Consider the following 25,392-nt stretch of genomic DNA (forward strand, 5'->3'; position numbering starts at 1 on the left):
AGAGGCTAAGTATTCCCTACTAAACACCTATGTCAAAGTAAAGGTTCTGAAGAAGGGAAAGAACTACAGACAGTGGGAAAATGGCATCTATAATCAAGAGCAAATGATGGCAAAGAGAAAAATAAACCTTATAGACTTTTCCAGATCATTCATGGCTAGCAAAGTGGCCGACAGTGATCTTTCCTTTTGCAGACTGGGCTTTGAGATGGCCTTTATGCCAACGAAGAGGAAAAAGAACATCAAATCCATGATGCAAGGAGGCAACCAACAGCAGGCTAGATCCTTATCAGCTGACAGAGGTGAATCTTATATCTTTGTTGTTAACTATTAATTGTCCCAAGTCCTATGAGCAAGTTCTCAACTGATACCAATATCAATGGAATTGCACCTTATACTAGCTGAAGTGCTGGGCACTAACCTGCTGCATAACTGCAGACATGATTTCTACCTTTTCAGTTAATCTCTGTGAAAATATGAGCCCATACCTTTGCTTCTAAAATACTGAAGGTAGAAATTATTGGTATTAGCTGGCAAATATCTGGTGAAATTAAAATATTAAATATGTATCTTTTAAGTGCTTTGTGGAAAACATGAAGAGAAATAAAAACTATCTATTAGCAAGCAGTTCCTCTGAAAGAAACCATAATTTCCAAACTCAACTATTCTTTGACAATGGTTTTTATTAGTGGAGAATTTGGCTGAAATGCTATGAATCTTTTAATGATAAATACTGCAATCAGCATTATTTTTCTTATATAATCATTGTTGAGTTTACCTCAGTGCACTGGCAATAAAAATGTATTAATGTTTAAAATAAAAATCTTTTAATACAGAGGTTCTTTACATGAAAAAGTGAATAAAGGTAGCTCTGTGTTCTAAATTCACAGTGCTTTTTGTTTCTTTTTGATAATAAATGACACAAAAGCAGTCTACCTCTCCCTGCCAGTGTGTGATCCCTGTGAGCATGGACAGCAGAGCTGAGATTAGATAGGGGCTGCTTGTAGAGACATTGCTAACCCATAATTCCCAGTGAAATTACTGAGCTGAATTCAAAATTGTCTCAAGCAATGTAATTTACTGGCTGCATCCAGTTGAAGACAATCTCAGTGGGGGCTCCATGAAAGAGAACTACACTGTTTAATTTCAGGCAGCTAGTTTATGTGATAAATTAGAAGATTGTTCTCCACCCCCACACCTGGGCGATTACCCTTTGGACACAGGCAGGCTCCTTCAAAGGACTGTGTAGAAGAACTTAGTTCAGATGCTCTAATTCAGCCACTGAAATACCCACTTCTTCTTGCTGATTAGGAAGGAAACCCAAGCCACTCTGCCTATCTTTTCCTAAATGCACAAGTCCTAACAAGTAGGTAATCCCACCCAACAAAGAAGTAAGAGGCCCTTTCCTGAAGCTTACGCAGCTAAGCAATGGGAATAACCACCTACACTCCTGTGTCTCCTTAGCACTTCAATAAATACGCAAAACACAAACAAATGAGAAGTAAAGGGACTCCTGCTGAAATAATACATGTCAAAAGATTCAATGAACATGAAAGCTTATCTTTAGTATTAGGAGATTCCATAACTGGACAGAAAAAGAAGATAAAAGGCTCCCTTTCTGTGGGTATAATCTTTTGTATAAAGATTAGAGAAGGAGAGACAGGTACATGTTCAGACTAAAGGAAGGCTACCTTACTAGCACTTCAATCACTGCTGGATATTTCATGTGTCCACGTCTCAAGATAAATGGTGCTGTTTAAAAAAGGTTAATTTCTTAGCAATCCACATTACATCCACATATACATATACATATACATATATATATATATATATATATACACACACACACACAATCCACATATACATATTATATATATATTTATACACGCACTGTACATACACACACACACACACACATATATACAAGCGGAAATTTAAGGTAGTTCCTGCCTCAAAGAGGAGCACACTTCACTGAGGACTGCACCTGTGTTCACAGGTGGAGTGCAAAGAAGACATAAAACAAGTGCTTGTAAAATATGAGAGATAACAATGTCCAATACCTTTGCCCCATTAAGGTCAATTAGAGTTTTGCCATTGAGTTAGTGTATTTCCTCATGTTATCACATGATTTAATGCAACAAATAACCATAAAAGAACAGTCCAAAGAGTAGATAAATTCCAGTCTTGTCACTAGCTTGCTTCCTGCTCCCTCCTTCCTTGCCACCACCCCATTCCAAGGGGAACAGAACTAGGCCAAAGTACATTTTTTTTTCTTCTACTCACAGGGTCTATTGTTCCCCAAAACTTTATGCACAGTCAAGTTCAAGAGAGACCTGAGACATAATTGCTCAGCTCCAGTAGACTTAGGCCTTCCTATGTCATCTTTGATTTGTAGTTGCTTATTTCCACTCTAACTGATAATAAATTCTAGCTTGGTAAAGAGAAATTCAGTAAATGCTAATTTAGCCTCTAAAGGAAATTGGAGCTAGAGGAGGCATTTGCTATCCTTATAAGATATTGCTTCCTTTTTCCCTAATGCTCTAAGAGCATATGCATTCTAGTCATTTCAGAAGTCTGTAGCCAGTGGTTTGGGTTTCATTATCCCAAATGCTAGTTATACAAGTAGACCTGACCTGCTCTGATACCTCACAGTTCATACAAATCATCAGCCAAAAAGTCAAATCAGGAACTGAACTTTATGCAAAGACCAAGAAAATACATGATAAATCCAGCAATAGTTTTGCAGCTGATGACATCGCTACATCAGATACCATTTGTGAAACACTATGATTTGCTTGTTTGAAGTCTCTTATAGCAATCATTTTCAAAATAAAATGTCCTGTTACTGACCACTGTTTCAAGTAAATATCACAGAATCACAGAATGAGTGAGGTTGGAAGGCACCTCTGGAGATCAGCTAGTCCAACCTCCCTGTTCAGTCAGGGTCACCTACAGCATGTTAGACAGGGTCATATCCAGGTGGGTTTTGAATATCTCCAGAGAAGGAGATTCCACAATATATAAATATCTCCAAACATGATTCCAGTTTCAAATTGATAAATGTCTTTTATTTATTTGTTCTTAATACATTATAATGTCATTGATCTGTTCTGAGAATATTTGTACAATGCGAGGGTTAATCAGTTAGAAGTGGTTCACTTACTGTTTTTTTTTTCTAACAGTACCACACTGTATGATAGTCTACCTATATCAAGCGAGCCCTGCGCAAGCTTTGCTACCCTAAAGTTAGTTAAAACAAATATATTATGAAGTGCAGCAGTCAACAACTTGGCCTGTATCATTGTCAGTGTGAGATGGTACTTGAGTCACTTCAGCTGATTTGGAGCATCTTTATGTTTTAAAATGCATTTGGGGGTTTCACTAGAGACTTCCTGTGCTGTACGAAGAACATTAGAGACCTAAAATATGGACAAAGCAGCATGGTGGGGGGTGGAAAGGTCACTGAGTCTTATTTTGCCTTGGGAAAGGGAGGTCCAGGGAGTTTTGTTATGTATTATACAGGGAAACTTCTTGACAGAGGAAAGTTTATAAACAATGTTTTCAGATTAGTTTGTTATTCCTAGAAAGTCAACAAGTTAAAGTTATTCACAATTGCTCTGTCATTCTCCTTCTGGAAATAACTCAGCAGGCCTTACAGATTAGGCAGATCTCATTAACTTTGTACTGAAAAAAATCATTATCCACTGCATATTCATTAGCTTCTGAGCCCTGAGATAAGTAACAGAACCATTTCAGCTCCTGACATGATTGGTTATCAAACAGAAGTAGGGTGTTTTTCATCCTCATCCTTACAGTCATTGTCACCACAGTTAGTGTGTGCCATTCCACTTTCTGACTGCCTGTCATTGGGACCTCAGAGCTGTCACATCCTGCACTTGTTAGAAACCCTGTAGGCTTTATTAGATGAAAAAACATCTGTTTCAAGGTATAGTGTACGGCTAACACATTTTAGGAGGCTCTTCTTGCCCTCGCTGTCCCTACACCTAGACCTAGACCTTGCAGTCTGTCAGAGTCTCCCACAGCCCTTCCAAGCAATCCATCTGGATAGCTGGAATGATTTGTGCTCAGCTCATGGTAGAGTTGAAACCAGTCTGGATGAGGGATCTGAGAAAGCCCTCTGAAGCAGAGGCCTGCCAAGTGAACACCTTTTAGCATATACAAACTAAGGCTTATTGGAGAGTTCCCTTCTACTATGTATCTTATTACATTTCCTCTGTTCTTCTATTTAATATACCATGGCACCTGTCATTAGTTAAAATAAACAATAATTTCTGAGTTGCTGTAATACAGTGCCCCACACCAGTTTAACTGTTCTCTTACCTTAATGCATTTTTTTTCTCCAGCAGCTGTTTCACTAGATGTGCATTTTATGGACACGATATCTGATCATCTGAAGTCTCTCAATTTCCAATTTTGCAGCTTGTTCTAGCACCTTTGAAGTGGAGCCTAAAGAAGCCAGGTCTAAAGAGAATACAACATGTGGTGAGGCATTCCCTGAAGAAAAACAGCCAGAAGAAGAGACACCGGAAGTACCACGGGGTCCAGGACCATATTTTTATATTGGTGGATCTAATGGAGCTGAGCTGTAAGTAGCTCCTCTCAGGAGACTCCTATGGACAGTATTAAGACTTCATATGAAGTTATGCTATGTTACCCATCAGTGCTCAGCATCAAATCATTTTTCTTTGACTTGGTATCTTTTTGGAGACACTTGAGTTCTGCAAAGAATTTAAAGATAATCTATCTGGGAAGTGCCCACTGGAAGGGGGCACTAGCTAACTGCTACATATATGTAGAGAAATGAAATACTGCAGTTTGTTTAATGAAAGTTTATCTGTTGGGGCTGTTCAGAAGCTACCTAAGCTACACCATTTAACAAATCTGCTAGCATCACCGCTAGAAATAGGAACCGCTGTTGTTGATCAGCACTCTGCTGTGCTGAATGCAAAAGAAGCAAAGAGGAGATTTCTGCCTGAGAAAAATGGCAGATCAGAAGATCTATCATCCATCACTCCTTTCTGAGTTCATTCCAGAATATCAATATCCTTCTCTAGGTGTTACCACCATCAAGTACCCCACAATCTCTTCTGTAAACATCATTTTCCTTGCTATGTTTTTATAACTTTGCCTACAAACAGCTTTTTCTATTGCTGCTTAGCATCTCTCCCTGAGCTCCTCAGCAGAGAAGCTCCTTACTAAGAATGGACTGTAATGCAAAACATTTCTATTCCATGGGTACCACTTGCATCCTAACTGAAATAACCCTGCTAAAATGGTACCAACCCTCATTAGAGAAGTTGAATCATATCCTTAGGATCCTCAGTTATCCCACTTCCCCCTGAAGTCCAGAACAGCAAGCCCACTAGCAGTCATTCTAATTAACTTGTTTCCCACTCTATCTCTCTACTTGATGCTCATGGTATGTTAAGTCAGCTTCCCAGGTTAAATTGTTAGGAGTTCAAGGATTCAGAGCTAAGTCTTCATTAATAGAAAGGAGACCATTTTGCTATTTTGTTTTCCATATGCAGTGTGAACATTTACTGCCAGAGAAGAGGCTGGCAGCGTATCTATGACAACAGAAGAGAGGATTATGCACTGAAATGGTGTGAGACCAAGTGCAGAGAGACTTATTACCACTTCAAAGAAGGTAGAGGTATCAATGGACCTTGAGTGGGAGAGGGTAATTAGGAAAAACTTGGGAATGCTGGACTTGTGACTCCTAGGCTAGACAAGTTCACCTGCAGGGCAGGCAAAACAGGCTACCTCAACTTCTTGGCAGATCTCAGAGGCAAGATCAGAGCTGGATTGTCATAGTGATTAAAAAAAGGATTTTAGAGTAGAGAACAGCTTTAGGAGAAAAGACACTCGTGTAATGAACTAACCATAGTGAAATGAACTATAGAGATTTAAACACAAAGCATCATAATCGGTTCTGAAATGCAGTCCTTTCTTTTTGGATTTGAGCACCTGGGCCGCAATAGGACTGAAACAGCACTGTAGCAGAGGAATGACATACAGCATACTCTGACACCTCTCATGTACTAGTACTAGTCTAGTCCTCATACACAGAGGGTGCAAAAGGGCACACACCCCAATCCCCTCCTTCAGGCAAGCAGAGAAGAGGAACCTTTCCCTGTGGAGAGAAGTAAAGTAAGCTCAAGATGGGCCACCCCTTACATCCTGAGCCCAGCTACCTTTTTAGCTTGCGTGAATAGAGTCCCTAAAAGCCAAACTACTCCAGTATATTGGCAGCCATCTTCTTGAACTGCACTCTACCCATCATCTCATCAGTGTACCCAGACCTCAAAGGGCCCAGCCAGTTCTCATACCAGATGTGAGCCAGACCATGGGCCATTTCTTTTATTCACAGGACCTACCCGAGGCTTATGCGCCTGGTAAGCTTCAGCATCATATCACACAGCTGTGGGCTTTCCTGTGACAGAGGGAGCAGGTTAACACTTCCCTGCCAGTCCACAAACAAGTCCCCATCCCCTTCTGCCAGCTGTGATGGCAATGTGGTATCAAGGCTGTACCGTTACAGCAGTGCCCCTACAATATGGTAGTGTAAAAGGGCTGTGTTTCAATGCAGTTCTACAGCTGGAATGGTCTGAAGGTAGCATACAGGGCAGTGGCACCTTTGAAGAGGACAAGGAGTTTGCTGTTTCATGATGCCGTCAGGTGGGACTCTTCCCCTACAAAGCTGGACATAAACACATTTACAAGTACTTTCATTGCTCTGTGAGTGATCACTACTGCCTGAAAGCAAACTGGTGAAAGTCAACAGTGACAAGGCTAGCTTCATCCTCCAGATTCTACTGCCTGGAACAGTAAGGACAAGGATTTTCCTGTTCGTTTTGTTTTGTTTTTCTCATACAGGTGAACAGCTTCTCTACCAGATTCCCAACAACAGAGTACTCACCACTAAGATAGGTCTTTTAAGCTGTCTGAGAGAACAAGAGCGGGTGATGAACAAGATCAGCTGGAGCTCTAATTCCAAGTAAGAACTCTAATTTCTTTGAACTTTGAGCAGAAACATATGCCAACAGGAAGAAAGTGTGCATAAACAAAGGACCAGGGTTTTTTTGGCTGCATACCAGTGCAGCATACAAGACATATGGGGTTTTCTTTATTTCTTATCTTCTAGGAAAAATACTTTTTTTCAAGAAGGATTTATACCAGAAAAAGAAATTCTTTGTGCATGCCTAAAAATGTAGGAATGCCTGGTCCCCAAATGTAGTCATAGTAATTCTCCTCTTTTGGGTATATCCTCCTACTGCAAAGGTTAGTATCTCCTGTAGCATAGATAATGTAAATTTAAGAGAAGCTAATTGTCATTTCTGCCATCCAGTTAGTTTTCAGAAAACTGGGCATATGAAGAACATCTCAAGACTTATATAAATTCTTAAAAGCTTAAGAAATTAGGTGGTTCTTCATGAGCACCAGAAAAAACGCAACAAACATACAACTGTATAGAGGAAGGAAACAAGCCATTTCTCAAGTCTCTACTTGCAGCCATCCTTTCTGAAAGTAACAGGGGAATGAATGTGTTGGACAGGGTTTTCAGCTTGTGTTTGGTTTGCCCATAGGTTACTGAAGATGGAGGAATTCTTCCCAGAATCATTTCGTCTGGACTTAAAAGATGAAAGAAATGCCTTTTTTGAGCTTTGCAAAGGTGAATGTTATTGATCATGCTAGCAATCAATTTTAGCAGCTATATGATCCTCTGAAAAATTCATAGAAATATACGTAGTAACAATCATTGGTGTGTTTGCTGCCTAGGTACTGCCTAAATGTGTGCATGTATACTTACACACACTTATACATAAAAAATACATATATGCACACTAACTTTCAAATGAGCAGTTTTCAGAGTCCACTAATTGGCTCACCAATGTTTCATGCCATATATATGACTGCAATAGACTCATTTTTTTTACAGAAGAACAGATTTGGATCTGCAAACCAACTTGCTCTAACCAAGGTCGAGGAATTTTCCTGCTTAAAAATCGAGCTGCTATCATCACCCTTCTAGCCAAGCTCCACACTGAGGAAGACCAAATGAATAAGAAGGTGTCATGCAAGGTTCCTCAGGCAAGAATAGTGCAAAGGTAGGGACTGAAGCCTAAGAATTTATGTACAATTAGTGTGCTTGGTTAAGCCATACTGGCCTCAATGAGTTGAATCTTTCCATAAGTATTCGATGTGGTTACAACACATCTCAATAGCCTATGAGAAGTTTTCATCTTGTGGGAGAGAGCCTATTTCTCTGGTTAGTCTGTCTTACATCCACGCTTCTGTTATTTCAAGGTAGATTATCAGAAAGATCTGAGATCATCTTTGCCTGGAAATTTTAGAATGAATTCAAAAGGCCAAATGTTATAGTTCTGTGCATGACAGCAGCCTTCTGCAAAGCCATTTTAATTAGGTATTATCCCAGCTTCTCATACAATGCTAGCATTTTACAAATGAACAGCTGCAGCATCTATTCCATGCAATCAAATTATGCCTCCCAAATATATGCTTTAGTCTGCCCCATTGCCATGAAAGATAAGACTTCAAACAATAAACCACTATTGTGGGAGTTACTGGTAACAGCCACTAAAATACTGGGTTTTGTTTTTTATGCCTTGAGGATGTTGCAGCTTTAAACTTTCAGGGTAAATATGAGAACTTGTCTGGTGACCAGATATTACTTTCCTCCTTACATATCTGTCAGGACATTTGTGTCAAAACCACACAGGTTCTTTTTGTATAACTTATTTCCTCTCAGCCATGCTAGATTGTTTTGTGCAGCATCAGTGTAACAGCAAGAGGAAGGAAAAATGAGGCAGCAGAATTCATGAGAACAGTTTCAGCTCCTGAAACTCCTCATCTCCCACTTGAGGGAGATGTTATAAATAAATCACTTCAGTGCTTTGAGGTGAATGGATAAAACTTTCAAACAGAAATGCAAAAAATAGTTTTCATTATTTATTGTAGAAGCTGCAGTTCCCAGATGCTTTTGATTCTGTCTTTGTTATGCACAGCAATTTTTTGGCTAGCCCTATAAGGGCACTCTGAACTTCACGGTGCCCACGCAACAGAGCATGACATCAAGCATTTTCGTGGCGTGCCAACAATCAAAATGTGACATGCTGTAACACTGGTGTGACAAAAGCACATCGTGACACATAGCGACCATATCATATCCTAGCATAACAGTAATACTTATTCTCTTCATTGGCCTTGTGCCATCCCCCCATATTTTTCTACCATGACTTAGCATATTTATACTACATGAGAACACACTACACAGCAGCCTTTCCAAGAGTCTCCCTAGCCAAAGCAAGAAATATTCTCTGCTTCCTTTCATCCAAACATTTCTTTTCATAACATGGGAATGGCAAGGCTGATTGAAATATGTAAAAGAGCTTTTTAAAATAGCAAATTGGAATGATGACCTGCAAGGGCATCTACAATAAGCTGGATTGTGTTCATGCAGCAGCCAGTATATGGAGCAAAAAAGAAACTACCTGACAAAATCAGACCAGCAACCAAGTTAGACAAGTATGTGGTCTTTGACACTGATCACCGGTAGCACCAAGTGAAGAAGCTGCTGGAGCTTATCTTAGATCTCATCTTGATTTGTAATAGTGAGAAACTGGCTGAATAATGAGGTTCTATACTCCTTTGAAAACTGTTTTTACCACTGATTGTATTAACAGTACATCCTTGTATTTATATAAGCATCCAGCAACCTTTGAAGATAAAGGGAAATAATTCCCAGGCGATGTAACTGTGGCAATAAAAGCAATGTTGCTCTAAGAAGGGCTCTTTGTGTTCAAATATAAACTTTTTATATTCTCCAGCAAATATTAGTAAATCCTTAATTATCTCCCACTCCAGAGACTAAGCACGACTTCTATCTCACTTGAAAGAATCTGTTCTTGGCATTTATATTACCTCCTACCAGCGCCCTCTGCTGCCACTCACCTAAAAAAAAAAAAATTTTTTTTGTTGAAAAATAAGGACAAATAGATTTGTTCTGTGGTGTACAGGCTATGCAGTTTTGTGCAAGCTTTGAACTGCCATGTATTATGGCTGCTTGTATTATGGCTGCCTGAATGCACAATCCTGTCTAACATGCTCTAGGTGACCCTGCTTGAGCAGGGAGGTTGGACTAGATGATCTCCAGAGGTCCCTTCCAACCTTACCCATTCTGTGATTCTGTTGATGCCATGTCTTGCACTATTGTTCTGATAGATATATTCACCCGCCTCTGCTCCTAGAAGGCAAGAAGTTTGATGTCCGATCCTACCTCCTCATTGCCTGCACAGCACCATACGTGTTATTTTTTGCCCAAGGCTATGTCAGGTTGACCTGTACCAAATATGATGCCACTTCAGATGATCTGACTGCTCATCTGACCAATCAGGTAAACTTGAAACAAAGCTTTTTAGCTAATCTGAGAGATCTGTGATTACACATCCCAGACATTGACTAGTTAAGTCTATACGGACCTGTTTCTGCTCATAGGCTGATAAACAGTTAAGCTAGCAAAGTCTCTCTCAGGTGTAACTCTAAGTGCATTTAGTTCAGAAGAAGGTAGGGGGGTTTACAGAGATGAGAAGCAAAAAAGACTTTTGAAAACCTTCATGCATGTAAAGTCCACACACCTGTGAAATAGATATGCACTAGTCAGTCATGGCAGCAAGGTTGAATAGAAAGAATACTGGATAGGGTTGAGTCCTCTGCCATAAACCAGTTCTGTGCTTATGCTGATACAATTATTTCTCTAGACCTCTCTTTCTTGCCATTATCCTCTCATATATCTGTAGACCATAAACTTCTTAAGACAAGAAGCCTTTGATTGTGGCTACCCAGCAAATCATCCTTAAATCTCCATCTTTGCTTGCCTTACTTCTCAAGAGAGACTTATGCACCCATATTCTGGCTTATATCCCCTTCCTTCTTTTGTCAAATTTGTCTCCACAAAATAGAAGCCCTCCTCATTTAAATCTGCCTGAGTTTTTTTGTTTCATATGAGGCCCTTCTGTTGTTAGAACTGACAAAAGGGATCAGAAGGAAGGGAGGCCCTGACAAAAAGGATCAGAAGGAAGAAAGTAGTTTTGTTTGAAAGCCATTTTCTCCTCCCAGTATACTACTGCATTCCAAAAACTAGCAAAACACCTATTAGAGAGACATATCAGGCAAACCCACTTCAGTTCTTGTTGGGGTTTTATGGTTCCTATAGAAGTGCAGTTCAGGACAGCAGATTATAGCTGCTTCCTGTAATATATGCTATTATCAGTAAGCTACTTATTTTCCTGGAATAGTTTGTTTGCTCAGCTAGAGGGCCATCCACAGGGGAATTCAGGTGCTCAGGTAGGATCCCATGGCACAACTGATATTAAACAAGGGACAGATGTTTATTAGGAGAACATAAATTATCTAGGATCCTGCTGCAAGGAGGAAAACATGATTTACTTTTACCTGAGCAAGTGGTAATACAACAGACTTTTTCAAATTACAGTTGATTCTGCCCTCATTCCTTTCCTACCCTTCCCTCCTGCTGAAAGTCATCCATTTTCCTCCTGTATATCCAAAAGACAAGAGGCCTTAGAGACAGCATTACTAATCAGAAGTTTTCAATCTCAAAGTGACTGTGCCACAGATATAGCTGCAGTCTAGCCAAGTTGTTTCACATGGAAAGAGGACTTGCCTTTGATTGAATGGTGTAAACATCCCATTATCAATAAGCTCCAGCTAACTCAGGGTTTAATCAGACAGTGGAAGAAAGAAGCCCGCACCCTGGTTTCCTCTGGGGATACATGCATGTATTTCTCTCAGACATACATTTCTCTACTCCTCCCTACTAGTCAGGCAGATACTCTAATGGGATTTATTAACATCATTAGCCTGTGACTTGAAAGCACCTCTCCCTGTCTGCCAGGCTCTGGTTCAGAGATGCTGTACATACATACACACACACAGAGGGAGACAGAGAGAAGCAGCTGTTTTAAGAGGGACCCTGGGTAACTGTCTCCATGGTATGCACAGGCTCATTTCTGCCTGTGGTAGACACAATGTTATACAATGACTCCAAGGGCATGGCAGTCAGCACATTAGCTTAAGCTTAGCTCTGCTGCTATGGGCACTGTTCTTTCCACCTTTGCAGTTTGGTCCTGCAAGCCTTCCCAGCTCCAGATGCCTGGATCAACTCAAGATAGCTGGATGTCTGCTGTGCAAGCTGGTTCCTAGTTACTCTCCACTGCTGGAAATCTAATCCTCCCTTTGCTCTGCTTCCTTGTTTCTCAGTATGTGCAGAAGAAGAATCCCCTGTACAGCCAGTTGAAAGAGGAGACAGTTTGGCATATGGAGCACTTCAACAGCTATGTTAATGAGAAGTTCAGAAAAGCCAATGGCCTCCCCAAGGACTGGGTTCTTACTGTGTTTACTGTGAGTACATGCGAGTGTATAGTATGCCAGTTTGCCTAATTAGAGGGACTGGAATACAGAGCAACCCTTCAATCCACTGGAGCTCCCCAGGAAACATACTTGTTGAGGGAAAAGGTATTGATGGTCCCATAGTAACCATTTACCTGCAGACGATCAACACAGAAGTCAAGATACAAAGAGTTTAATTTTAGTGGTTAAAAAAACCCTCAAATTTTCAGCACAGGTTAGGTGAGCTGCTTTGATGGTGTTTTTTTGTTCTGATTTTCTATTATGCTCATTTCAGTAAGCACTTTATGGGGAGAGCTGCTGAGAGAGCGTGAGTATAAATACTATCTAGAAAAATGCTAGTATGTTACCATGTTCCTGGCCCAAAGCTATGGTCCTTTAGGGAAAAGTAAGGCATGCATTAGAGAGACAATCTGATGGGTCTCAGCCATAAAAGGGACTACACTTTGACTGGTCTGCTCTTGTCTGGCTTGGTCTCTCTCTTCATTTTCTCTCTAATTTTGCAAGATGAAAGTGAAGTCAGGGCCTGAGATTTCTTTTTGTCATGGAGAAGAGATGAAAATACCTGATTTCTTACCATCATCCTATCTCAGAAACAGTGAAGAAATTATCTGAGTCCCTGAAACTCTTCCACTCATCACTCTGAGTATAATGATGCATTAGTTCTCTGTGTGACTTGCTGTGGTGAAATGAAAGGGGCAGAGGACATAGCTTTCTGAGATTTATTTTGGTAATGTTGTAATTTAAAGCCAAACCAGAAGAAAATTAACTGTAATTTGTTAAAACAGTTTGAGGTTTAGAAAAATAACTCAAAAGCAAATCTAGTTGAGTTCGCTAAAAGTTTCTCAAGGGATCAGAAACTTTTCAGCCAACTTCATGTCATGACTTTAGGCAGAAATTCCCAAGCATGCATTGCAACTCCAAATTCAGTGAAACCCGGTTATGTTGCTGAAACTCACCAGACTTCTTTAAATCACTCTTTCCAGGGCAGCTGTGAGGGATCATGAGTCATCACCATCAGAAATGGCTGTGTTCAGCTTATCTCTAGTTGCTACCTGTAGGAGTAAATGTAAGAGTATTGCTAAGAACTCTGCAAAGGACTAATTCTGAGAAAGGAAGAAGGGCTGAGATTTCTCCATGCACCACCACAATGGTCTGGAGAGCTGGAGCTCAAGATAGGGTTCCAAACAACTCAAAATGGGCAGACGTGTGGTCTGCAAAAAGCAACATCCTTCTAAGCCTAGAGAAAGCCTCTGCTGGAGGCAGGGGATCCAAAGAGGCCCTAAACCAAGAGATCTATAACTTGTAGCAGCTCCCATGCCCTTAACATTTGAACTGATCAGCTGCCACTGTTCTCTGTCTCTCAGAAAAGGATGCAGCAGATCATGATGCAGTGCTTCCTGGCAGCCAAACTCAAACTGGAGCGCAAACTGGGCTATTTCGATCTCATCGGCTGTGACTTTTTAATTGATGAAAACTTTAAGGTAATGAATACAATATTGTTAGACTAGGTATAATATTAGTCGGATATCTAATAACAGCAATGTAGCATGGCTGACAAGTTCTGGTGTGAAGAGCTAAAAAGAGCCTTCATTCAGTCAACTGTGAAGTGCAGGCTGCTTTTTTTCTCCAGCTCCACTATTCAGCATCAAGACATAGCATCCATACAGCCTGTCCATTCACTGCGCAGAGCAATCCTGGCATTAACAGCTCATGATGGGAAGAAAAGCCTTTACTGCAGCTGAAACTGTGCTGCGTAGAATTTTCACAGGAAAGCAGAGTTCATAGCAAAAAGGACTGAAATTTTAATGCCCACTCAATTTTCTCTCTCTCCAAAAACTAAATACACCTGATGATCAGTTGGCATAAATCACTGTGTAATGCCTGTAATGTTACATGAAGTATACTGATTTACACAAGATGAGTATCCATCAGTGCAGCAACAAAGAACTCACCCTATCATCATAATGAAGTATCAGTCATTATTGATTCAGATGTCAGCATCAAAATCTGCATTCATTGTAGATTTACTGTTTAACACTAGGCAAGCCTCATTAAGTTCATAACATGCACTAGAATCACAGCTCATACTCAAGGAGTGAATGAAAAACAGACAAGGAAAGCCAGAAGAAAGGGAAAACAATCAATACTCTGATTGCACTGCTTTCAGTACAACACAGTTCTTCAAAACCACCTGGCCTAAACACAACAGAAAGCCATCTGGCTGATTCTGCTGTTGCTAAAGCAGAAAGGAATTCAAACATATTCCAGCAAAGGGCAGTGGGAACAGCAAACCTTATGAAAGAATGGAAATAATGTATGCAGCACAGGGTAAGGCACCCAAACAATAGTCTCCTTTGTATAGGAAGTCAATGGTAAGGGAGAGTAAATGGCAAAGACATAGAAACTGGCGCTTCTCAAATTTCAGCAGCAATTGTATTTTGCAATGTTGGCATGCAAAGCTTGGACTGTGTAAATCTTAAGTATAATAGGAGATCCAATATCACTCTATTGCGGCAGTCCCTACTTGACTAGTTAAAAACTTTAGCTTAGCTTCAGTGAAAACATGGCATTTAGAGACTATTACATCCCCATGTGTGTTATATATGCAGAGATAAAACATGTTTCTTTACAAGTATTATTTGTAAGAATGAGGAGGATTTCTGGACTGAGAAACTAGAAGATTAGAAACTATAAACATAGTTGTAATGGAGTCAGCTGGAACCTCTGAGAGAGTGAAGTGTGAATTTCAGCATTTATTTAGCATAGATTTGTCTTTATTCTCTTGCCCTTCTTTCTTGGGAAGCAATAAACCTTTTTTGAGACTACACAAGTTAGAGGTAATATACCACAGGAGGATGCAGGACTGAAAACTTCAACTCACAGTTAACACTGCTCTGTGCAGCAGACTCCCAGTCCTCTGTGGGCTGATATTACAATTCCTGATTTGGCATCCTGTCTTTTCCATCTATAATACACAATGGTCTTAGTCTCCCTTTCATCCTCTTTGACAACACACACAGAATCTACTTAATATTGATTTAACATGGTCTTGCATTCAGTCCTATAGCTCATGCACTCCATCTTCCCTCTTTTTCTGAGATATAATGTCCCCAGTATCACTTCCCAATAATTCTTGAAAGCTCTGTAGCATCCTGATTTAGCCTTCGGAAGGTATTTTTCTGCCTCAGAGTTCTCAGGCACACATTCTATGAAAGCAGGGCCTGTTGTTTTCTGTGGAGCTTTGTGTGTTCATATAGGTTGAGAAAAGAAGGAAGTACTTTTAAGAGAGGAAGAGGTAAAAGTGAGGGATATAGTTTTATTATTGTTGGAGTAGAGGGTGGTTTTTGTTTTTTATTTTAGAACTTCCTTGTGGCTCATTGTAAATGTCAGTACACAGCTTCAGATAGTGTCATTTAAATGCTCAGAGAACTTGTTTCCAGAAACATTGCATCAGCTATGCAAGAGTTTCTTTCCAGAAGGATCCTGGTAAAATAGATGTGCGTGTTTTTAATCAGCCTAAAGGGATTCAACAATCCAGCCATTAGAGAACAGACTGCAACATAGTTAAGCCATTGGTCAATTTGTGGTAAATGTATGTAAGCGAAGGCGATGCTCAAATCCCTAGTTAAGGCAGTGCCAGTTCCCTTGGTTTGAATGACATGGCTACTCATTCACCCCAAGAGTCTGAGGTCCTAAGGGGATCCTGCAGGACTAGATGTGCCCACTCCTGATTACAGAATGCCTGATACAGATGGCTGATTACAAAAATCTGATAAAAGCCTGTTAAGACTGAGGAAAAAAAGGCCCCATTGACTGAGCCTGCAGTCTCCACTATTGCTAAGTGGGCCCCTTGTAGGGAGACTGCTATAGGGGTTTCAACATCTGTCATCTTCAACATCTTTCAACTCCTCTGTCATTTGGTTTATGACCGCACATGCAGTTTCAGCCACGTCCAGGACATAGAACAAGCTATTTCTCTTACTACTTCCAACTGGCATGTCAGTGCTGCTTAAAGCTCCAGGCACAAGCCAGACTTCCAGGACACCTGCTGCTACGCAAACAAAGAACAAGACAGCCCTGCTGTGGAGAGCTTTGGACTTTTAAAGAGGTTGGTTCTAAATCAGCTTAAGTACTGGTTCTGATTTAGCTAGACATATACAAAATAAGGCTCCACCAATCTTTCCTCTTCAAAACGGCAAAGCGTGAAAGTATTCGTGGTTACTGCAAAGGCCACTATCTTTTCATTAATTATACTAATTCTTATAAACTTTTACTCTAAATGTTACCACAGCAAGTTGTTTTCTGTATGCCCATATGTGGGTGTAGCTTATAAACAGATGCATTCACACTCTGTCAAGTTTTGTGCACTAAGTATGGAGTTCATTTATCTAGGACTGCATCCCATACGTCCTCAAGGATTATCTCCACATAGCTCTATAGTCTTGGCCAGATCTGCCAATTGGCTGCTCACAGAACAAGGGCTATGAAGGGAAGAAAAAGGTTATGGGCTGGACGTGCTTTGTAGTATTTGTTTTTTTGTTTTTGTTTTTTTTTCTTTTTCTTTTTTTCCCCTCCCAATAAACACAAAGGCAAAACAAAAGAAGGATTCCAGAACAAGCAGAGAGTAATGCCTTAAGCTTAGGGATGACTACCACCACTTGCAGGTTTGGTGTGGGAGATGGTAATCAGTAAAGCTCCTGGAAACTATGAAATATGGTGGGGTGGTGTGAGTTGCATATACCATGGGAAAGCAACTCATGGTTGCTAGACTACCTATAGACTGTTTGATACATCCTGAGACGGGTAAGCCCATTAGAATTGAGCAGAAAGAATGATAGAAGAGAATGCTTCTAATTCTGAAAGGTTCAGCTGAAAAAAAACAAACCCAAACACTTGCAGTTGGTATTTTCCTTCTTTTCTGCAGTTTGCATATTAAATAATTGGCACTTAAATCTGTTTATATCTTCAAGACACTTAACCAACCTCAGCTAATTAATTGTCAGACACTCTTCCTATCCAGTTAAACAGGATTAATCTTCATTGAGGCATAATGCATCTAAGAGGAAGAAGTCAAACAAGTAAAGCAGCAAATTGGCACCCTTTTCAGCACCAAAACATGATGCAGAATTTCAAAAGAGTGAAGCACACAAAGCCTATTGAGAATTTGCCCCTTACATAATTGGGAGTTCAGCAAGGATAAGAAACAGCTTTTCAAAAGTGTTTTAGGTACAGAAAGAAGCAGTAAAATGCCTATGAAGATATTCAGAAGTATGCTTTAATTCTCACTGAGTTCACTGGAAGTCAGGCACTTGACCTGCTTATAAAAATCCTTCCATGTTCCTTAACACCACCTTTTGTTACTTAATATCTATGAAAGTTGTTCTGTAAGTGAACTGTCTAGAGCCAAAGAAAATCACAGTCAGGAGTGAAAATTGAAATTAAGAAGCTTAAATTCCAGTCTCATGCTACTTAGAGCATATTTTTCTCCATGAATTAAAATGAGACATAACTGGCAATGAGATTGCATATTGCAGCTTTCAGAGTTCAAAGCATCACAGAAGACTTCAACTATAATGTAACTGGATAAATAACTAAGGATTGGGTCAGCTATCGCTGGTATTGTTATAGACTATTTTACTGATATTATTGGAAGGACACCTATCAAAACCTGGTGTGAAAAGGTGTGTATTGCTAATACGTACGTTGAACACAGCTCTGATTACAGCCTCAGCAAGACATTCTCATTCCGTCTTCACTATCAAGACACTTGGAGTCTGTGGAAGCCTGAACCAATGCCCTTTCCTGCCTAAGACCCCAGTGGGATGTTTAGATTGAACCTGGCCAGCACCAGCACAAAGACCTATACATTTAAATGAATTTGATCTCTTTTGATAACAGAGCAACAGAATCAAACTGTGCCCCAATCATGTATTTCCTGTTCACCAAAAAGTCTTAACCTCTGTCCATATCAGCATGGCAAGGACCCCTAAGACAGGTCCTACGGTGTCTATCAACATGTGACAGAGCCAAGTCAGATTATTTCATACTGAACTGCAGCAGCACAGATGACTCTATAACAAGGGAACTAGAATACTAACTGAAGGAGCTGAAAATACAAAGCAGAACAAATGCTAATTCTGCAGCCAGCATTATACAAAGAAGAAATGAAACCTCAGATCCTGGTGTGAGGCTGTTAGTAGCTGCAATCTGGCACGCTGTGCAAGAACCTACAGAAAAATCTTACAATTCAAGGTTGTTAAGCCTATCTGTGATGTCTTGACAGAGCAAGTTTAGGATGTGATAGAATATGCAATTGCACAAGCAGGCTGCAGGAAGAAATAACCTCTTCACTCAGCTGAAAAGCATCTAAAGCAGCACCTCTGACCACAACCAAAGGGCACTCAGTATTGTTGTCATCACTTGAAAAGCCAAAGACAATCCATAGTTAGGAAGTCAGAGGGACCTGTTCTAGGAATTTTTTTTCTTTGTCATATGTTTGCCAGAAAATTTTGAGCGGGGCATCTGCAAGCCAGATGCAGGGAAAAGCTCAGGTGTTCAACTTCTACATAAATTTCCTGTGAAAGTTAAGGACATTCACACCTTGATGCATGTAGGTCTTATTCTTCCTGAAATAGAACAAACAGCATTTCTTTACCTCCCATGGTTGCTGTCAGGATAAAAACATTTAAAGACTATGAAATGGTCAATACAACAATAATGGGGAATGTAGAAAATAGACAGCATAATAGATGTGAACACAGAAAGCTTTGCTCCTCCTGTTTGTCAGTTTTATTTGTTTAGAAGGAGAAAACAAAAAACTAATCAAGCCAGTTATGAAGAGTTTGTCTATCAGCACAAATTCTTATGAACTCGTAATAGGAAAAAGGACATTCAGGTAGAAAAACAATAAATATTTGCCAAGGAATAGGAATGTACCTTAGGTGCCCTCTGTTGGCACCTGCAAAGCAGTTCTTTTGAGCAGTTGTCCCTTTTCTCTTCTTGGCGGGTGGGGGGGGGGGGGTGCACGACACTAAAATGAAGAAAACAACAACAACAACATTTCACCATCCTGGCTTATCGGTATTTTCATTTGCTTCAATAAATTAAGTATTTCAAGAAAGTGGAAGTTATTGGTGTATTTTACTCCCCCCAAAATGAAGGCTATACTGCCAAAATCTACCTAATGCCTAGACTTCTTTTCACAGGAACTTACAGGCAACATATTGCTGCTGGGAGTGGGGGGGGGGGAGGGGGGAATCATTTTTCTTAAACAGCAATTGACCAGAAGTAAAAGTCTCTTGGGACTGTTATACAATTAAGTAACCTTCCTGACATGAAGGCTGAATGATTCCTACATGGTTTATATACAAATTGTAGCACCATATGGTGGAGGCAGAAAGTGAATAGATGAATTTCTCTCACTGCAAGGAGCAGAAATAATAGAATTGTATGCAAGTCAGTTGTTTGATTTCACACAGATTTATAGCTGCACCATCATATTGTGTAACATATAACTTTGTACCATGGCATTTCAAAGGGAAACAGAAATGAAATTAGTCTAGATATGCAGAATTAGCATCCTATATGCCTTTTTACCTGTCACTAAAACTTATCCAGGAAATCAAGGCCAAAGGTTCATTGAAAACTCAGTGCTTTGTTTGCTTAGTTTTGATCCCAGGTCCACTTCAAATCGAAATACAATTCCTAGATTCCTTATAACTTTATTTCATGTTATTCAAAAAAAACTCAACTAGAAACTGTTGAGGAAATTGCTATATTAAAGGAGACAATGCCTTTACACATCCATTATAGCAGAAGAAAATCTGTAGAGTATCAGCTAGATTTACAAAATTTTATGTAGTGTTCTCAACTTAGTTCAGTAGAGGTGGTGTTAACCACTGCAAATAGATCTCTTGATTTAACAAATCTTTATGAACTTCACAAAACCTCAGAAGAGTTTTTTGTTATTTCTAGAGGGTAGGTGTTTGTTTTAATTACTATTATTATTGAAATGAAGTGTCAAAGATTTTGCATAATTCATCCAGTTCTTAGGAAAAGTCTGCCCTGCCTGCACACTACATTATGGGATTATTGTGTTGGGCTTTTTTAGTACTCCTACCTCTGAAGGTATTCACTAAGTCTGTAAAAAGGCATTGCTGTAACTCTGAAGAGATGAAACCTGGTTTACAAGTTTCTGACTGGCACTCGTCTTTCCTAGGTATGGCTTCTGGAGATGAATGCAAATCCAGCGTTGCATACCAACTGCAAAGTCTTGAGAGACATCATTCCTACTATAGTCTGTGAGAGTCTTGGTAAGTGAACAAGTCACAGGGTGGCCCGCACCAGATAATCATGTTACTCCATCACTTGCCAAAGGAAAGATTCTTGTTGATAACATGTTGTTGCTCCGAAATAGTCTTAGAATAAAGATAAATCAGCAATGAGATGCAAGTGATTTAGAAGGTACTGAAAATCCTATCCTCATACAGACCTGGAAGAGTTATGGTCTTTATAGCCATGTTCCCATTAGAGAAAAATAAGTGGTCACATCTTTTTTATTACAATTAAAGATTTTTTTCTGATATATTTCAGTGAAAAGGACAAGGTCTTCATATATGACCCTATAAAATGCACCTGCACATTTTTCTCTTGCCTGTAATTTTGAACTTGCAGAAATTTAGATAGGTTTGTAGTGTGTGTCTTTATACAGCTGTGGCAGTGCTTAGACACCAGCGTACCAAAAGAATACTCTCACACACAGCTAGCAGCTGGTACCTAAACTGCACACAGACTGAAAAAGTTCTTATGCAGTCTGATATTTGTTAACTAGGCCTGGTTCTGCCTGGAAGCATGCATTAGATGGTCTGTCAAAATCTCTTTTACCCTTGATTTTCTATGATTCCACTGTATGTGTAAGAAAGAGAAATAAAGGGAGTGCCTACATCTGCATGAAAGGTATTAGCAATAGCTAATGCAATAGCCATGCTTACTCATATAGGTACAGTTACTTTCATGTGCATCCATAGGTTTATTTTGGAGGTGTTATTCTGTATTACATTGTTAATAGTTTTACAATATTTTTCCTAGTTGAGATTCCTTAAAATGTTCCCCATGGAGCTGAAGTAGGTGAAGTGAATGCAGGCAAAGTGGTAATAAAGTTGCCCTTTAAAAAAAGTCTTAATAGTAGCAGTCCACAGATGCTACAGATCACAGGTCAGAAACTACTTCCCCTAACCCCTCCCTCTCCCATGCACGCAACTGCCTTGTGCACACACATAAGACCTTGAGTGTATTTTAGTGTCAGTGAGTCTACGCTGTCTCATAACAGCATCTTCTTTTTCAGATTTGGTTCTTGAGATTTTCAACAAGTGCCTCAAGGGCCAGAATGTTTTACCTTTAGAGACACTCTGCCAGTTTGTGCTTCTCTATAAGGAAGATGCTGCATCCCTTGGTCAGAAACCCTCAAATCTCAGAACTCGCCCACACACTGGCAGATACCTGAAGGCATACACAGACAGCCTAAGCCACTTTGGTCAGAGCCCTGCCAAAGCATTGGAGAACTCTTCCAAGAAGCTCAGGTGTTCTGGAGAAAAGGTTGGCTTCCTGCCTAACAAGTTTTGTCAGCAAACTGTCCTAACTATCCCATATGTACAAGCTGTCAATCATGAGGGAAAGCCCTCTGAGCCATTACAAAGAGGGAGGGCTTTCACAAGTCCAGAAGACACAAAAAGAAAATAAAGCTAAGGTTGTATGCGCTATGTGTGTCCTGATAATTTTCACCTGATATAAACAAAAAAGTAACAAACTCAAATGGAAAACTGGTTACTAGTTACTAGAGAAAAACAATATTTTAACATGCCAGACAGAAATTATAGGGAAGCTACAGAACATTAGGTATCTGTTACTATGTTAAAACCCATCCCTTTTAAGAGCAGCTTTGATGCCACAGATGCAAAACACACTTAAAAAAAGGAAAAGTCCTTACACACAAAGACAGGAAGAGAAGCTGCAAAGACTAAACCCAAGGCTTAGCAGGGGAAATCACCTAGTTTCCCCCACCATTCCTAGTTGTACATTCAAGTCCCTCACTCGTTAGATGCTCTATACCTTGCACATTTCACCTTACTTTGTGAAGGCTCTCTTTCATTTTTCATTTGGCTGAGATGACAGCCAAGCAGTAGCACATACTCATTGCATCAGGCCATCATCTTAGCAGGAAACAACAATGCTTGTGGGACCTCGGAGAGGGAAGAAGGTTTTAAACCAACAGGAAATGCTTTCACATCTCAAATCCTGCTGCTTCAAATGCTGCTCAGCACCCTACCAAGAGGAGGGTTGAAAAGGGAGCAAACATGCAGACCTCAAGAGCCAAGAGACAGAGACTTCATTTATTTCAGTTGGGCTTTGGCACAATTCTCCATTTCTCTGCCTACTTCAAAAAGGGAAGAAGCTCTATCCCTGGGATTGCATAGGAAATGTCAGATCCCATTTATATGGCTGCTTCTAGGATCTCTATAATTTTAGCTGGCTTCCTACTATGGAACTGAGTCACCCAGGGAGAAGGACTACAACTCTGTCCCAGTGAGCTAAGTGAACACAGCATCAGCTAGGAGGTGCCAAAAGGAGGTCATAAGAACAGCTATTTGCAGGAGGAGGAGGAGGTTAGGAAAGGTGTGTGAGATAAGGAGAGAGATATCTAGAAGAGCTGCTTTCAGCACAGTGATGTCAGGAAGTGTGTTCTTTAGCCATACAAGATTGGACCAGATAAAAATCTAAGTTCCTCCATCAGTTAAGAGTGGTGGAGTGGGAGAACAACACAGAAAAGATATCAATTTATATGAGATACTGGATCCAAAGTACAGACTAGGATCTCATTGCAAGGAACTGCCTTGTCAGTCACATCATCATCATCTCTTTTCTGGTTAGTCAACATAGAACAAATGCAAAGAAAATGGGATAAGAGCAGGAAACACTAGCAGCTTTGAAACTGGATAGGGTTTTTTCAAGAATTGCTACAATCAGGCTACAACTGTACACTAGAGTTACTTGAGGATGCTGTAGCTCCATTCTAGGTTACAACAAGTAAGCCTGCTACCTACAGTGTTTTATCATTGAAAATTTGCATCTACTGCTCTATGCACATGATAGATTTTAGAAGTTATTGATCATTTTTGCTAATGGGCTGTAACTTAAGGAGCTTAGGGAAATTACACTATCAAACAAAGTCAAATTTCCTCTTAGTTATTAAAAAAAAAGACTTACTCCTGAATACATGCTGAATGTCACACAAATTTTTATAAAACATACTGCAGCATTCCTAAGTGTCACAAGATGGCAGGATTACACTTACATTGAAAACATCTATATATCTGTGCTTTAGAGAATTCAGGAATACAGCTGTGCAACACATGCTCCCAAAGGTTTTGCCCATATTTTACCCATGCTTTCCTAAAGGGTAAGAGTCAACTGGAAAGCCAGCTTTCCTCTCTTCCTCCCCCTAGTCCTATTCACTAACAGCTCTGTTAAGGTTTCCCCTATTTCAAACATCCACATATCAGTCTTTGATGTCTACCATGGTCTGGACTCTAGGGGAGCACTGCACCTCAGTTTTGTCTAACAGCACACTTGCATTCAGTGTGGGGGAAAAAACTCACAACCTACATCATCCATTCTAAAGAGCTGCTGATTCTCAACTTCTGCAGTTCACATATATGATTGTAGCTAGTGGATCAAAGTTAATTTTAAAGTAGTTAGCTCAGATGATCCTGCTCTAAGTGTTCAATATAGGATGCAGAAATCCTTTAAGGATTCAGCACAGCCTTACATACCATTAACCCACATTGAATCTTGATCTCGTTAGCTATACAGCGCCACTCTGGAAGAAAAGGAAATTACATCTTCATATCGTACAATAAATACCCCGTTCAAGTTCAAGGTATTCAAGGACTTGAATATCAAGCCCAAAAGGCTTTGAATTAAGATGAAATTCTAATTCAAATCAAACCCATGTCCCAAGCAACCTCATGAGAGAGGGGGAAGAAAAATGAGACCTTTCTCTTTTAATAAAGCTGTTCAATTGTCTCAGACATTGATCATGAAACCACAGCATACGTGACTTGGCCCAGGTAGGCAGGAAACATGTAGCAAACTAAGAACTTCATCAGGGGTTTGCAGATTTCCAGGCATATAGCATAAGTACCTTTCTTTTACCACGCCATAACCCCTCAAACACCTCCAGTTTTATCTTCTTTTAGTCTGTCCCTTCCCTCCAAAAAGGTGCCACATGATGAGCAGTGGAAGAAAAGGGAGCTGATAAGACATCTGTTCTGCAACATCATTCTGAAGTGGGAAGGAAAACCTATTCAGCATTTGGGAAGGATACAGTACTTGACTATGGCACAAGTGGCCAGTAGCTGTGTGGGGGTAACGTACAATATATATCACTCTCAGACACATGGATGACTTTAAGAAGAATCCAGTTAGTGGGAGCTTAGGGTCACATGGGAACGTTGTTTCAAAACAGCTGGCTGTCATGTATAGCTCCAAAAAATTTTGCAACTGCAAAGACTGTTGCTTATGTGTATCATTATGCCTTTGATAGGCTTTAGAAAGGGTAGCATCAGGCTAATTCTGTCAAAGTCCTTAAGAGTTATAGAGACAAAAGGAATCACTTCTGACAATGTGTTCAAACAACTGCACTCAAATGCAGAGGATGTAGGGCAGAAAGGGACCACATGTGGTCATCTAGCCCATGTCTTTCTTATCTCACAGCAAGATCACCATTTCCCAAACATTTCCTTGCAGATGTGTCTGACCTATTCTAAAAAGTACTTGGTGATAGATATCCCATTAGCTTTCTAAGCACTGAATATCCAGCCTGAATAAGAAATAAAAAGGATAGTATCTGCATATGACACAGGAGCAACT

General features: G+C 40.0%; 1 protein-coding gene across 1 annotated transcript; it reads left to right on the forward strand.

Moving 5' to 3' along the window:
- The first annotated feature begins 205 nt into the window (after positions 1-205).
- Positions 206-22,102, forward strand: TTLL10 (tubulin tyrosine ligase like 10). The gene is given in 12 exon segments (XM_062593548.1): positions 206-299; positions 4,438-4,603; positions 5,547-5,665; positions 6,895-7,015; positions 7,605-7,690; positions 7,958-8,126; positions 10,261-10,432; positions 12,316-12,456; positions 13,830-13,946; positions 20,684-20,777; positions 21,809-22,020; positions 22,022-22,102. Coding segments are annotated over 12 exon segments (1,572 nt in total).
- The last annotated feature ends 3,290 nt before the right edge of the window (positions 22,103-25,392 follow it).

Source organism: Rhea pennata, chromosome 22 (assembly GCF_028389875.1).
Source record: "Rhea pennata isolate bPtePen1 chromosome 22, bPtePen1.pri, whole genome shotgun sequence".
In the NCBI taxonomy this organism is placed as follows: domain Eukaryota; kingdom Metazoa; phylum Chordata; class Aves; order Rheiformes; family Rheidae; genus Rhea; species Rhea pennata.